General features: G+C 40.7%; 1 protein-coding gene across 4 annotated transcripts in view; it reads right to left on the reverse strand.

Moving 5' to 3' along the window:
* Positions 1 to 901: 901 nt before the first annotated feature.
* The window catches only part of INO80D (INO80 complex subunit D), an 84,833-nt gene continuing 68,730 nt past the window's right edge, over positions 902 to 17,004 (reverse strand). For all 4 annotated transcript variants that reach the window (XM_017536878.2, XM_017536879.2, XM_017536881.2 and 1 more), the window contains exons 9-11: positions 10,696 to 10,913; positions 8,707 to 8,864; positions 902 to 6,987 (exon numbers count right to left, since the gene is read on the reverse strand). In XM_017536878.2, the coding sequence (XP_017392367.1) occupies positions 5,822 to 6,987; positions 8,707 to 8,864; positions 10,696 to 10,913 (1,542 nt within the window). In that variant the 3' untranslated portion in view covers positions 902 to 5,821. The remainder of the gene's footprint in view (positions 6,988 to 8,706; positions 8,865 to 10,695; positions 10,914 to 17,004) is intronic.

The raw sequence follows: 17,004 nt of genomic DNA on the forward strand, positions 1-17,004 counted from the left end.
ATTTCAGGGTAAATCAGTCTACTCCCCCAAGTAAAAGCAATGGTGTGGCATTTAGCTGCATTGGAGCCTTCTGTACTGCATGCTGAAAATTTTTTCAAGGGGGAACTTTGGGTGCATATAGAGCTTACTTCAGTGGTCCCCAGCTTAAAAAAAACAAACAAAAATGAACAAACGAAAAAAAAAAAAAAAAAAAAAAAAAAAAGAAAAAAAAAAAAAAAAAAAGAAAAAAAACAAGTGAAAGAAAGGGATTCTAATACTCTTCGGCCGGGATCGGTACAGATCATGTGTACATGTGCATACTTCAGGACTGTGGTGGGCAGAGGCAAGCAGGCGGAAGAAAAGATGGAAAGCTGTGCTGCCCTATACAGCTCACTGAGAGTTAGATAGATTTTTTCTTATAAGATTATCATTCTAAACTTTAGATCACTAAAAACTCTGCTGTTCAAAGTAGCCAAACATCCCCAGTACTGAGGAACATAAGGTAAAAAAAAAAAGTCCTACTGAATTTGCTGGCTCTCTCTCTGAAACGTCACATGTCCTTTAATTAGCTCTGTATCACAGTGCAGAAAGAGAAACACTAACAAAAAAATAAGGGCTGAAGTGAAAACAGAATTTTTGCTATTTAGAAATAAGGCTCCTGGCTGGGCGTGGTGGCTCACACCTGTAATCCCAGCACTTTGGGAGGCAGAGGCAGGTGGATGACAAGGTCAGGAATTCAAGACAGCCTGGCCAAGACGGTGAAACTCTGTCTCTACTAAAAAATACAAAAATCAGCTGAGCGTGGTGGTGGGTGCCTGTAATCCCAGCTACTCAGGAGGCTGAGGCAGGAGAATTGCTTGAACCCGGGAGGCAGAGGTTGCAGTGAGCTGAGATCATGAGATCACGCCATTGCACTCCAGCCTGGGTGACAGAGCAAGATTTCGTCTCAAAAAAAAAAAAAAAAAAAAAAGAGAAGAAAAGAAATAAGGCTCCCTAAGTTTGACCCACAGCTACAGCATTAATGACACAATGACACTGTTTATTAGAAGAGACATAACCATTCATGTTTTCTTTCCTAATTCATTAGTCAGGGAAAAATGTTTAACAGATATCCAAATATGTCCTTCGCTGGTATTTTATTACAAATTATTGGAAAGGTAGTATTTAAAATGTTACTTTAATCTACTAAACATGCTTTTGGTTCCCTCTAGAATACAGGAAAGTTTATAAAGATGTTAAGACATTATTAAACTGTTTAACTTTTCTACAGAATGCCAGTGAAGATTTAGTTATTTTTAATTTATTGGGGGGGGGAATCTATGTTCTTTCATATATATATGAAAGAACACAAATTTTGGTATGTTCCTTTAGATATGAAAGAACACACACACACACACACATATATATATATATACACATACATACATACATATATATATGATCTCCACCCCCAATATATTTTTTGTCAGGGAAAAAAAAAATCTTTGGAACAATGTAAATACTGGTGATAAAATACAAATGAAGACTGTTCAGTATGACTCAATTTTCTTTCAAGGAATCCTCTAAATTGCCTCATTAAACTAGAGAGTTCTGTTGACCATTTAGAAGACCATTATATTAGATTTCTATATATACCAGATTAAGAAGAGAATTTCAAGTCTAAAAAGAAAGATGAAGAAACTGAAAACTAGACACTCAAAAATATTTTTTAATGAATTTCAAACTTCTTAATTAGTTTAGTGTTAATATCCTCATCTTTTTGCAATACCAATCCACGGCGACCTTCTGAACTGACCTGGAGGAAAGACGACTGCCTCCCATGTGCACTGCTGACTGATGATGCCCATCAGCCATCACCAGCACCCCTAGGATGCCAAGGCACGGGAAAGACAGTGGACAAGCATTGGCGGACTGACAACACGGCATTTACTAGATATACTCAAATTCTAATCCCACTTTATAAAAACAGAATGGTACAGGTCAACAGAAAGGTCAATTCTTTCATGTAAGAAGAAAACTGTATGGACAGGGCACCTCTGTGCATCACAACCATGGTTTCCTTCCTAATCAAAGAGCTGTCTTTGCCACTGTGGACTGTGATCACGGATTGAGAACAAGCTCTGATAAGGAGCAGCTTTAGTGTCAGTCACAGAAAATGATGATTCCTAACTTTCAGGTCAGAGACTGGGCTTATTTTAAAAAGAAATCTTATAAATAATTATTTGGCAAGGATAAAGTATTAACTTTCTTTAGCCTTAAGCCACTAAAGACAGTAACACCAACTTTAAGAGAAAAAAAAATAACCTCACTTTCCAATTTGCTCCCCATGCCTACTACTTGCTTCTGATTAAATTATGGTCTTCTCATAGAGGGACACTAGACACACCACACTGCCTGCCAACATGAAATTGCTCAGGAAGTCATTTATAAAGCAGTTATATCACACATGGTAGGTTACTAGAGAAAATAATCCTTTGCTGTCTAAGCTATGTGACGATAATTAGAAATTTTTCCATTGCATAGTCTGTCACTTGGTGGGTTAAGTATAATTGCTACTTACTACTATGAGTTGTTTACTAGCTACATTACCTACCCAGATGTGCAAATTGCTAAGCCATTTTTACAGAAGAAAAAACAATGTCTTAAGTACTTTAATTAAAATAATATTAATAATTATGTAGAGACAGTCAAGGAGAGAAAGCCCATCTTTTCTTCTGATTACAGCCAGTGAATATCGCACATTAGAATGGAATTCAGATTCTCAGAGCACAGAATGCATCCATTAACTGCAGGAACTTTGTAAATTAAATCACAGTAACACAATCTAACTGGCCTTTATAAATAGTCCCAAAGAACTGCAGAAACAGAGTGAAGCTTCTTTGCCACTATTTCTCACGGGTTTAACACTAGAATAAAAGCTAGTTTCTACCTCACTAGGACCTTATATAAGATTTGTTTTTGATTCCAGTATTGTCTTATGATAGCATAAGTGCTAGTTTAAAAGATATTAATTTTCATATTTCTGGAGTAAAAGACACTTCATTCCTTTCTATACATATTAATAGCAAAGTAACTACGAATAGAAGGAAAACACACGGATATCTCTGGGCTTATAGATGTTCTTCTCTCTTCCAAAAAAGGGACTCACAAGAAACAGCAAGAGCAAAGCAAATTGCAAACTTGGATATCTGTTTTGAACTAGATAAAATAAGAGGAAAATTTGTTGTTGGTAATTCCTCAACCCTATACTGGTACTTCTAAAAGTGCCCTCTCCTCAGCTTTCATCATGGGCAACCAAACGAAAATGTATTTACTCAAAGTTTTTGGTGTGAAGCTGTAACTAGCAACATTCCTGATAATTTCACGCCTCCTTACTAGAAAGCAGAGAAGGGCTTTCAAATGCACATAAAACAGAAAATTGCAAACAATAAAATGTGCAACTTACTGCAAACTCAGCTTTGTATCATAACTGAAGAATTTTAAGCAGCTAACAGAGGGAGAAATTGTCAGAAAAAGTTCAAATCGACTACCCACGACTTTCCCTTCGCTGTCAAAGGGCTGATGAGGAAGTCAACGTGCTGCTCTGCGACAACCTTTAATTAATACACAATGGAGACTAAACCAAACTGCTGGGGATGGACAGTTATCTAGTGACGCTTATGATGGGTTGTGAAGATAGTTTAACAAACTAAATGACATTTTTGAGCAGAGGTAACTACTCATGACCACTTCATTACAGTACATTAAAATAAAAAAGCTTACTAATATAGATTCACAGGCGAGAAATATTCAAATTATCTGTTCTCACCATTCAGAATAGAAATTTATGGTGATACCAAATATAATTTTGCTTTATGACATAAGTTATAATTTAGAAATTTTGCACTCTGCAAAAAAGGCAAAGCTATTAAAAATAAATCTTCCAATCAATTACCATGATGTAAAAAAACCTAAATATATTACAAACATATTTTTGGCCCACAAAAAGAAACATCAATAAATACAAAATAGGGCATATAATGATTTCATACAGTCATGTGACATTTCCCCTCCATAACCTCAGGCACGTGGTATCTGCATAATGCCTGCTGATCACCATCATTCCTTTAAAAAGCAGAGAAAGAAAAGCTTTCAAAAGAAGGGACTGGTTAGAACTAGCATGGCATAAAGAGATTATGTATAGGAAGTAGGAAAATACATCCAATCATTACCTATCAGAAAGGAATTAAGATCAAATATTCCCTGACAAATGAATTATTGAACCACATCAATAGATATGTTCTCTCTACTTAACTTTTAAAATATATATATATATATGTAAATTAGACTAGACTCAGGTATAAATAGCCAACGGTATCTCAAGGGACAGTGAAACTACTCGGCAAAAGCAGAGTAGAGATGCCTTTCAAATCTAGTTCCACCCTTCTCTAGGGGAAAAAAAAAGGCAGGCAAAAAACCTCACAAATTCATTTCATAGTCACGAATTTCCTAAACTACCCAATATGATTTTTAACCCTAAAATCCTGGCATTTTAAAAACATTTCCCAAAACTATTTTCAAATTTACTTAAACCCAAGTACTTAAATTATTTTAAAAGTACCAAAGGGTGGATAAAATTTATGTCTAATTTCCATATTCTGCTTTGAAAGGAACTTTAAAATGTGTATCCTTCAGATATTACACATCACTTCACAACTGGTACACTGATTCTACAAGTGTCTTCAACATTTTACAAATCTTACCAAAGAACCACAACCGTAAACATGAAAAATTCAAAAGCAAAAGATGGATCGAGGAGTTCACAGATCCCATCTTTTCAAATCTATCTGACCTATCCTGCTTTTTCACATCAAAATATTTTCTTTTATTACATCTTGCACATGTATTCCATGAGAGAGGGATTTACAAACAAACATATGCCTGAAAAGGCAAAGGGGCCATTAGGCCCCAGAGCCCCGGCAGCCTGCAGTCGCCCCAGGCAAGCTTTTCAGGACACCCCTACCTCACCGACAGGAATCCAAGCTTTCTATGTTCTGTTTCTTCTTGGGTTTTAAGCAGAAAAAGGTTGTGCTATTCACATGACCAGCCCACCACCCTCCCTATTCACGAAATTTGAGGAAAAGAAGGACCAACCTTATTAGGATTGTGAGATGTAGGAGAGGAGAAAAGTAAGAGCCTCATACTCATTAGAGGGGAAAAAAAACAAAACGAAAAACAAACTAATGGGACTGCTGCTTCCTGCACTGCACAAAAACACACGCGTGGGCACACACATACTCACAGGCAGTCAAATGACACATTTTTTTCTTTTAGTTAAACATGATCACAATTAGGAATGAAATCCTGGCCTCACTGTGATGTTTAGCAGTTGGTGCTAAGTCTTGACCTGCCACACACCATTTGCTGTCTCTTATACTGGAACTGAAGTAATATGATCATTCTATCTAGAACCACCTATGTAAAAACCTGGCAATAGAATGGAAAGCATTGATCTGAATACTAGGAAATAGTAAAGGGCACTGGTATTCTGAGGTATCTTCCACTTCTAGGACTTGCTACTAAAAATCAATCCTATCCAGTCACTGTGCTGAACCACTAAGGAAACCACTGGGGCGGAGTGGGCCTGCCAGGAGGGAATGAGCACCAGTGCTAAGGAGCACATGTGAACACTGTAGCGAGGTCCACTGCAGGGCCACTTATTGAACTGGGAAGGGGGGGTGCCCCCTAATCCCCATCTGTTATTTTTTAAATCTTCTTTAGGAAAAGGGGAGAGGGGTGCTAAAGAGGAAACAAAGATAGAAAACACTGGGTTCCCCACCTGCCTGCAAACGCACAGACACCTTCAGTTAGGGGAGGGAAAGGGAGAAGATGCATTATTGGTACTTGTAGCTGTGGCACCTGTTACTGTGAAGCCTGTAGGAGGGGCTATAGAGCTGTGGCTGGGCTGCAGGTCCTTAGGAATGCCACTGTGAGAACTCAGCTGGTGGCCAAAGGCTGCGCTGAACTGAGGGAGTTGCTGCTTGGGAGAGGTGGAGGCCATTAGTTCAGCAGAAGGCCCCATGCCACTGAAGCTGGTCTGCGGTAACCCCGGAAGCACACTGGAACTGCTGGGGGTCACGGTGGCGAAGGCAGGCTGTGTGGTCTCTGAGTTCGAAGTAGTGGGTGGCGTGGATAGGGAAGTGGAAAGAAGATGTCCATCTGCGCCGAGAAGGTTGCTAAATGGAGAGGGATCTCCGAGGTTGACGGGGAGATTGCCCCAGTGAGTTCTGGGGTTTACCACTCCTCCAAGTGGCACCTCAAGTTGGGTTGGGAGCAAGTGCTGCGCCATGATGGGCATCTCTGCTGAAAAGGTAGCTGCCATATTATCACCAGAGTACGATGTTGTGTGGGGAGAGGTGATATGGTCACTGTAGGGAGACGGCACATGCTCACTATCATAATGGCTTCCATGGGGCGAGGAGTGGGAGTGATCACTGCTGTATTGCTGTCGTGAGGTGATTAGGTCATCTGCCTTGCTCAGCAGCTGGGCAGGATGTGGCCTCTGGGAGGCATGGCTGCCGTCATGAAGTCCATGAAACTGTCCTGGGAAGGCTCTCTCCCCAAGTGCACTCTGGCTGATCAGAGTGGCAGAAGTAAGGCCAACGTTGGCTGGGGCAGAGAACTGCCCCTGGATCTGCCCTGCCAGGGGTGTAGGTGGGTTTGACAAGGTAGCAGAACGGAGCAGGTTCTCATCCAGCTCTAGACTAGAAAAATTATCATGTACTATACGCCCATTCAATAGCTCCCCTAGGTCTGTGTTCACTTCTCGGCTCAAGGATTGTATTCCTGAAGCTCCAGTACCTGTGGAGAACACCCCTATTCCTCTATCTGACAACTCCTGGACTGGCACACCATCTGACTGGGCAAGGACCCCGATGGTACTCAGGCACTCGAGAGAAGTTACAGCCTGCAAGGCCCGCTCAAGCTCCTCAGCCTCTTCGGTAGTTGGAAGGAGGTCTCCATTCTTCCCTATGTCAACAAAAGCCATCAAGAATCAGTAGAGCTTTTATCAGTTCTGTATCACAAAAATCACACATTTGAATTATTTTAAATAATTTTCTGTTGAAAAAGAGACCCTCTTGAAAAGAAAAGTTTCCAGATTTGGACTGGAAGGAAAAAGTGAAATACTAATCTGGACAGGTCTGAAATGTCAGCTGTCCTGGAATCTTAATCACCATCTTCAGTTTATTTACCAAAAAAATCTCAAAAACCATCTTATCAAAGTACTAAATTCTTAGAAACTACGGATTACAAATTTAAAACTCATGGTGACTATGTGATTATACATGTTTTTACCTAAAATTATATTACCATCATTAAAATAGAAAACATATTAATATCAACTTGGATTTGAGACAAAAGGCTGTGTAGAACAGTTCCACCTTGCCTGTTCTACTCCTGACCCTCCCAGCTAGAGGGCAGCTGTGGAAGGTTAAAACACAGACGTTCATACGTCTATTTTAGCACAACACTAAGCACTCAGTTCATTTCATGGGTTATCTTTCAAAATGCTTTTGCTTTACTCTCTAATCCTTCTCCCTCATTCTTTTCCCATTTCTTACTAATTTTCATAAAATGGAAACCAATGGATCTACTTTGATTTCATTTCTAATATTTAAAAAAATCTACTGTTAGGACCTTGATTAATCGCCATGAAAATATTCAATTTTTAATGGTGAAAGAAACATTCTAAGAGTATAAAAGGTTTCCCCGGAAAGTATGGGGGAATTGGCAGGATTAAACAAACTTCGTTTTGGAAAAGTGCACTTCCTTTGAAGTACAAGGCGGAGCATCAAACTAGGGCAAGTTCTCAAAGACGTCAAAACTCATGTTCTGCCAGGTGCAGTGGCTCAAACCTGTAGTCCCAGCACTTTGGGAGGCTAAGGCAGGTGGATCATCTGAGGTCAAGAGTTCAAGACCAGCCTGATGAACATGGTGAAATCCTGTCTCTACTAAAAATACAAAACTTAGTCGGGCATGGTAGCAGGTGCCTGCAATCCCAGGAGGAGAATTTCTTGAACCCAGGGGGCAGAGGTTGCAGTGAGCCAAGATGGCACCATTGCACTCCAGCCTGGGCAACAGAGTGAGACTCCATTCCCCCCAAAAAACAAAACTCGTCTTCAAGATATCCCTGTCCAAAAATAAAGTAAAAATATTCACTTTAAAGAAACAAAGTTGGGCCAGGCACGGTGGCTCACACCTGTAATCCCAGCACTTTGGGAGGCCAAGGTGGGTGGATCACTTGAGGCCAGGAGTTCGAGACCAGCCTCACTGACATGGTGAAACCCCACCTCTATTAAAAGTACAAAAATTAGACGGGCATGGTGGCACATGCCTGTAATCCCAGTTATTTGGGAGGCCGAGGCGGAAGAATCACTTGAACCGAGGAGGCATAAATTGCAGTGAGCCAAGCAACAGAGTGAGACTCCATCTCCAAAAAAAAAAAAAAAAAGAAAGAAAGAAACAAAGTTATAAACCTAGTCACCAAATTATGAGATGGCTAAACAAACTGTACATTCCTTATCTTCTGAAAGGGGTAAAATAGCTGCAACGGTATTATATTTCCTATCTACAGTGAAAGACATTGTATGTGAGAAGAAATACGACAAACACATCTCAAAACAATATTTCCTTTCTTATAAACTCGTTTTTAAAACCAGTTTCCTTGAGTCAAAATATTGACTATACCTTCAAAAAAATCAAAATCTTGTAAGTCATCAGGTAGCCGTGGCAGGACGTCTGAAAAGTCCTCCTGGTTCAATTCCAAGTCATGTGGAATGTCAGTGATCTCATTGGCAATGTCATCCGGCAACTCATCAGCACTCAGCTCTGGTGTGGATGGGCTCCTGGGAAAGAGGACACAGTCGGTTCTGTAACTCCCACTTTATCTTCATACCAATACCACCAAGCCAAGTTCATTCAACATGAAAAGAAGCTAATGTCAGGCTGGGCACAGTGGTTCACACCTGTAATCCCAGCGCTTTGGGAGGCCAAGGTAAGTGGATCTCTTGAGGCCAGGAGTTCAAGATCAGCCTGTCAACATGGCAAAACCTTGTCTGTACTAAAAATACAAAAATTAGCTGGGCATGTTGGTACACACCTGTAATCCCAGCTACTGAGGAGCTGAGGCATGAGAATTGCTTGAACCTAGGAGGAAGAGGTTGCAGTGAGCTGACATCATGCCACTGCACTCAAGCCCTGGCAACAGAGCAAGACTCTGTCTCAAACAAAACTAGCTAACGTCTTTCAGGTTTTTTTTTTTTTTTTTAAAAAAGGTCAGAAAGCCCCAGCAGGTCTTGAACTCCAGCAAAGGGATTAGACAGATGGAAAGTAAGGAAGTAATTACCTGAGCTAAAGCCAATCCTAATGTCCCCTAGGTTTGTTTGAGATTGAGTCTTGCTCTGTTGCCCAGGCTAGAGTACAGAGGCGCAATCTTGGCTCACTGCAACCTCTGCCTCCTGGGTTCAAGCGATTCTCCTGCCTCAGCCTCTCAAGTAGCTGGTATTACAGGCACCAGCCATCATCCCTGGCTAATTTTTGTATTTTTAGTAGAGATGGGGTTTCACCATCTTGACCAGGCTGGTCTCAAACTCCTGACCTTGCGATTCACCTGTTCAGCCTACCAAAGTGCTGGGATTATAGGTGTGAGCCACTGGACCTGGCCCTAGGCTTTTTGTATTCAACAGAAACATGAGAAATCCTAACTTACAGTATCTCCTCTCCTACTTTAAAAGAAGGAAATATGAAAGTAGAATCACTGCAAAAATTCAGGCCTCACCGTATGCAGTCACATATTTCTGCAACCTTGACCCATGTATTAAGAGATAACAACAACTACTAGGTAATATTTTTACTTCAATTAGTACAATGAGTCACAATTTGGCGTATCAAATGTATCTTGATGCTTTTTAGAATTTCAAATCTGGTCAAAATAATAATTTTTAAAATGAAATTAACAACAGGTAAAACTGAAATGCTTAGCTAAAACAAAAGCTTCATTCTTCTGGTCAAAATGTTTAACCCTGTCAAAATAATAATGCCTCATATTTCTGATGGAATACTTCTGTTGGAACATATATGGAATTTCTGCTAACATTCTTAAAAGTTAGAGGCCAGGTGTAGTGGTTCATGCCTGTAGTCCCAGCACTTTAGGAGGTCGAGGAGCGTAGATCACTTGAGATCAAGACTTTGAGACTAGCCTGGCCATGATGAAACCCCGTCTCTACCAAAAATACAAAAATTAGCTTGACATGATGGCGCATGCCAGTGACCCCAGACTGGGGTGGCTGAGGCAGGAGAATTGCTTGAACCCTGGAGGCAGAGGATGCGGTGAGCCGAGATCGCGCCACTGCACTTTGCCTGGATGACAGAGCAAGACTTGGTGTCAAAAAAAAAAAAAAAAAAAAAGGAAAAAGAAAAAAAATGTTTTTTGAGAGTATACAATTAAACTCAATTTTGGCATCTATTTTCTTTATTATAAGCAAAAGCTTAATTTTCGATAAAATACAGTCAGATACAGGTAAAATTTGTACCAAAAACTATTTTAAAAATCTAGGCTGATATACTAAATGGCTTCTGTAGCCTAGTGACAACTTTATAATAACCACTTGAAGCTAGATGTTCTGAGAAGAATCTGAAAATATGTAAGAAAAATTAAGCCCCGGTACCACCACTGACCGGATCTGAGAGGCCTCCACTGGCAGTGAGACGCTGGCGGGCATGCTGAGGTTCCCTTGAGGGACTGCAGGGGGAATGGGTTTTTGGGGTCGACGAGGTCCACGTCTTCTCTTCTTCTTGTGTTTTTTGGTTAGTGCAGGAGGCTTGGTTTTTTTCCTGGGTTTCCTCTGCTGCTGGTGCTGAACTTTACGGGAGTTATCTCCTCTCAAGAAATTATCCTTTGGAATGAATAAATGGGTTTTTAAACTGAGATTATCTCAGAGAAACCTGATAGTTACCTAAAAAAATACTTAATATTCTATATGATGCCTAAAACATACTGGATGCCCAAAACTATGTTTAACAATGATGAAGACACCAAACTTCATGAATTCTAAGATCTATATTTTAATATATCTGCAATTGGGAAGGATTTTAAATTCTTGGCATCTTATAATTGCTGACACTGACACACACACACACACACACACACACACACACACACTCAGTTCCAGTTCTTTGTACTGGCATCGTCTGAATTAAGGTATGGACACTGTTGGTACGACATGTGGAGGAAAATTTTGTGAATGCAGAAAGGTACAAAGAGCAGTAGGCCATAAAATTAATATAATATTAATGAAGCATACATTCATTACTGAAGAACTGATCACAATTCTTTTTTCTTTTTTTTTCCTGTAAGGCAACAACCAAGTGAGAAAGGAAAGTAACCACAAAATAGATGAAGTCGTTCTACTGAAGTATGTAGAAAACACTGCCTTTCACACGTCAAGCAGTACAGCCAAAACCAGGAGCGGTATATGAGATAAAAATCTAGTCTAAATAAGTCTTTTATGAGCTCTTTAATAAGTATAAAACAAAAATTCTAAGTGATAATAAAATACTGCATCACTGGCAACATTTTTTCTTAGTGGCACACAAAACAGTGGGGTTTGCAATTGATGTCACCTTTAATTAATTCCTTAACTCTAGCATCAAAAAACCGAAAACAAGAAGGAATAAAATTAAAGCATAAATTCAGGAAATCTAAAACAGGTTTAATCCTACTCAAATACTTGAATATAAACATAATTCAGATTAAGTCACAAATACATACATTTAAAACAAACCAAAAAAGAGAGGCTAGTTCTAGCTAGGCACAGTGGCTCACACCTGTAATCCCAGTACTTTGGGAGGCTGAGGCAGGCAGATCACCTGAGGTCAGGAGTTCAAGACCAGACTGGCCAACATGGCAAAACTCCGTCTCTACTAAAAATACAAAAATTGGCCAGGCATGGTGGCTCACGCCTGTAATCCAAGCACTTTGGAGGCCAAGGCGGGTGGATCACCTGAGGTCGAGAGTTCAAGACCAGCCTGACCAATATGGTGAAACCCTCTCTTTAAAAAAAATAATAAATAAATAAAAATACAAAAATTAGCCAGGCGTGGTGGTGCGTGCATGTTATCTTTGCTACTCAGGACGCTGAGGCAGGGGAGTCGCTTGAACCCGGGAGACAGTGGTTGCAGTGAGCTGAGATTATGCCATTGCATTCTAGCCTGGGTGACAACAGCAAAACTCCGTTTCAAAAAAATAAAATGAAATAAAGAAGCTACTTCTCAGACTTTGTAGTTTTTTTGTCTCAACACTTGAGGTCTACTTGTATTATGTCCACTATTTAACTCAACAAATGGTGAATGTGCAATGACCAGTACCCGAACATTGTGCTCAGCATCCATTCCAGGCTTGCCCTCCAGCACCGGTGCTGATCTCAGGAGGAAGTTAGGGAGCTCTCACCCAAGAGGAAACAAGTCCTACTTGTAAGACTCTCAGTAATCACCAGGGTCAGGTTTTAGGTTCCTCCCTGATTCCCCTACGCTTGTGTGCAGGGGCCCTGTGGGACTCTTGGTACTGTGCCAGACACTTTACACATAACAACCCCAGGACAGCCTGTGACTGGTACCTGCCTCACTTGCCTCCAGAGAGCTAGAGCCCCCACTCCCTGAGGCTTTCCTAATCCCAACTGTTCTTTTACCTAGCTTCAATACACAGTGAAATACTATTCACTCCCAACTTTTGTCTCATTCTACCTCTATGTCAAGGCAATGCGTTCACCATCTGTTGCAGGATCTTACATTTGTTGGAATACCATGTTCTGCCTGATAGCCTGAACTTCTTGTGCTGGAGTCTCTTACCAATGGCTGTCACATCCTGTTTCTGAATCTTAACCCCTTCCATCCATGTGCCTAACCATTAAATTATTCAACACTTACTGAGCATCTCTGTTCTAAGCACTAGGGATACAGTAGTGAAAAAAAAAAGCTCTTGCCTTTGTGAAGTTGACATTCTAGAAGGAGAATACAGAAAATAAACAAACTAATGAATAACTGAATGTTAGGCAGAAAAATGTCAGGAAGAAAAATTAGGTAGAGTATGAGGATAAAAACTTACAGGGTAACAGGCAGGTGGAAGACTTACTTGATGAGGTGACATGTGATAAGAAAGCTGAATGAAAGGAAGGAGTAAGCCATGCAGAAACTTGGGAAAAGGCCAGATGTGGTGGCTCATGTCTATAATCCCAACACTTAGGGAGGCAGTGCCAGGAGGATGTGATGGGAAGCCATTAGCAGGTTTTGATTATGGAGCTAATATCAACAGATATATAGTCTAAAGGGCTTGTTCTAAAGGCTACTTATTACAGAATACCATTTATATGACATTCTGGAAAATGCAAAATTATAGGGGCAGAAAATAGATCAGTGGAGATGGAGTAAAGGGATAAACACAAAGGGGTAGTATAAGAGACTCTGGGGAACTGAGGGAACTGTTCTGTATCTTGATTTAGGTGGTGGTTATACAACTGCATGCATCTGCAAAACTCCTAAAAGTGTAACTCAAAAGTGAATTCAATTCAAAGAAAGTAGAACATACACATAACCAGCCTACTCTGGCTGCTATGTAAACAATATACCTCCTGTGTAGCCGGGTATGGTGGCAAGTGCCTCCCAGCTACTCAGGAAGCTGAGGCAGGAGAATTGCTTGAACCCGGGAGTTGGAAGTTGCAGTGAGCCAAGATCACGCCATTGCACTCCAGCCTGGGTGACAGAGTGAGACTCTGACTCAACAACAACAACAAGAACTATATATATATATATATATATATATATATATATATAACAATATATATATATATAACAATATATATATATATATCTGCAGGGGGAGATGACAAGAAGGGAGATCAATTAGACTATTATTATAATCCAGGCAAAGATAATGGTAGCCTTGACTAGAATGGTAGCAGTGAAATTGATAAAATGTGTTTGGATTCAGAATATAATATGAAAATAGAGGCTGGGCACAGTGGCTCAGGCCTGTAATCTCAGCACTTTGGGAGGCCAAGGTGGGCAGATCACTTGAGGTCAGGAGTTCAAAACCAACCTGGTCAACATGGTAAAACCAGGTCTCTACCAAAAAACACAAAAATTAGCTGGGCGTGGTGGTGCATGCCTGTAGTCCCAGCTACTTGGGAGGCTACTATGGGGGAGCTGCTTGAACCTGGGAGACAGAGGTGGCAGAAGCCAAGACTGCGCCACTGCACTCAACCTGGGTAACAGAGTGAGACTCTGTCTCAACAAAAAAAGAAAGCAGAGCCAAGAGATCTGAACAGTTTTCGTCTCCCAGTGTCAGTCTCTCACAGGAGCACTGACGGGGTGCAATGCTTCTTATAGTCTCCTAGATAATTTTTAACCTAAAACCAAAATAGCTCAAACTAGTGTCAGATTCTTTATCTTCAGAGAAAACCATTTTCAAAAATTTGTATTGTAAATACTTTAAAAAATTAGAATAATTATGATTGTTATATAAAATGTATATTATTTTATGACTAATTTACATTATACTAATTCAGTCTTAGGTCTGCCTTATTCGTTCACCTAAGTAGGAATGTTTAACCAGCTGAAAAGAATAAAGCTGCTTTCAATTTCTCTAAAAGCATTCACACAATAATTATTATAGGATCCAAAAATTCATTCATATGAAGTTCCTAAAGCAGACACTGAAGTCCAGTTTTTCTGCTTAACAATATCTTCCTGGTCTTTGAAGTATGCTGGAATGGCAGAATTTTAAAATAAAAATACGCAGCTGGGATCATTTACTTTTGTGATTCGAAAGCTACAGGGCCCATACCAAGGGTCTGTGAAATTATCAATGAAGGTCCACAAAAGTGGTTCAAAAAGCCTATAAAAAATATTCCTTAGCTATGACAAAGCCTGAATAAGCTTAAAAAAAAAAAAAAGAGCTTATAGAGCTTATATTTGCTGGGCACAGCGGCTCACGCCTGTAATCCCAGCACTTTAGGAGGCTGAGGCGGGTGGATCATCTGAGGTTAGGAGTTTGAGACCAGTCTGGCCAACATATCTCTACTAAAAAAATAAAAATTAGCCAGGCATAGTGGCATGCACTACTCCGGAGGCTGAGGCACAAGAATCGCTTGAACCTGGGAGGCAGAGTTTGCAGTGAGCCAAGATAGAGCACTCCAGCCTGGGCAGCAGAGTGAGACTCGATCCCCCGCTCTCCAAAAAAGGCTATATTTTAAATGTTTTTATATTAAAGTAGAAAAATAATTATTCAACATTTGTAATATATGGTTTAGTATGCAAATTTTTCGTAACATATGCTCTGTAAAAGAAACCCAAAAAATAAAACAAGTTATTGGTGAAGAATCTAGTTGATCTGGTTTGGCTGTGTCCCCACCCAAATCTCATCTTGTAGCTCCCCTACTTCCCATGTGTTGCAGTAAGAACCCAGTGGGAGATAATGGAATTATAGGGGTGGGTCCTTCCTGTGTTATTCTCATAATAGTGAATGGGTCACACAAGATCTGATGGCTTTAAAAACAGGAGTTGCCTTACACAAACTATCTGTTCGCCCGGGGCCATCCCTGTAAGATGTGACTTGCTCCTCCTTGCCTTCTGCTGTGATTGTGAGGCCTCCCTAGCCATGTGGAACTGAGTCCAATTAAACCTCTTTTTTGTGTGTGAATTGCTCAGTCTCTGGTATGTCTTAATCAGCAGCGTGAAAACAGACTAATACAGTAAATTGGTACCAGTAGAGTGTGGTGCTGCTGAAAAGATACCCAAAAATGTGAAAGTGACTTTGGAACTGGGCAACAGGCAGAGACTGGGACAGTTTGGAGGGCTCAGAATGTGGCAGAGTTTGGAACTCCCTAGAGACTTGTTGAATGGCTTTGACAAAAATGCTGATAACAATATGGACAATGAAATCCAGGCTGAGATGGTCTCAGACAGAGATTAGGAACTTGTCGAAAAGTGGAGCAAAGGTGACTCTTGTTATGTTTTAGCTAACAGACTGGCAACATTTTGCCCCTGCCCTAGAGATCTGTGGAACTTTGAACTTGAGAGAGATAATTTACAGGTATCTGTAAATTTACAGGTATCTGTGGAAGAAATTTCTAAGCAGCAAAGCATTCAAGATGTGACTTGGGTGCTGTTAAAAGCATTCCATTTTAAAAGGGGAATAGAGCATAAAAGTTTGGAAAATTTGCAGGCTGACAATGTAATAGAAAAGAAAATCCCACTTTCTGAGGAAAAATTCAAACCAGCTGCAGATATTTGCATAATTAACAAGGAGCTGAATGTTAATAGCAAGACAATGGGGAAAATATCTCCAGGGCATGGCAGAGGTCTTCATGGCAGACCCTCCCATCACAGGCCTGGAGGCCTAGGAAGAAAAGATGGTTTCATGGGCCAAACCGAGGGCCCCCTTGCTCTGTGCAGCCTAGGGACTTGGTAACCTGTGTTCCAACTGCTCCAGCCATGGCAAAAAGAGATCAAGGTAGAGCTCGGTTGTTGCTTCAGAGGGTAGAAGCTGCAGTCCTTGGCAGCTTCCATGTAGTGTTGAGACTGCCAAGTGCACAGAAGCCAAGAACTGAGGTTTGGGAACCTGAGCCTTGATTTCAGAAGATGTATAAAAACAGACCAGGCATGGTGGCTCATGCCTGTAATCTCAGCACTTTGGGAAGCCAAGGTGGGCAGATCACCTGAGGTCAGGAGTTTGAGACCACTCTGGCCAACATGATGAAACCCCATCTTTATTAAAACTACAAACAATGGCCGGGTGCGGTGGCTCAAGCCTGTAATCCCAGCACTTTGGGAGGCCGAGGTGGGTGGATCACGAGGTCAAGAGATCGAGACCATCCTGGTCAACACGGCGAAACCCCGTCTCTACTAAAAATACAAAAACATTAGCTGGGCATGGTGGTGCGTGCCTGTAATCCCAGCTACTCAGGAGGCTGAGGCAGGAGAATTACCTGT

This window comes from Cebus imitator, unplaced genomic scaffold, assembly GCF_001604975.1.
Source record: "Cebus imitator isolate Cc_AM_T3 unplaced genomic scaffold, Cebus_imitator-1.0 Scaffold101, whole genome shotgun sequence".
NCBI lineage: Eukaryota > Metazoa > Chordata > Mammalia > Primates > Cebidae > Cebus > Cebus imitator.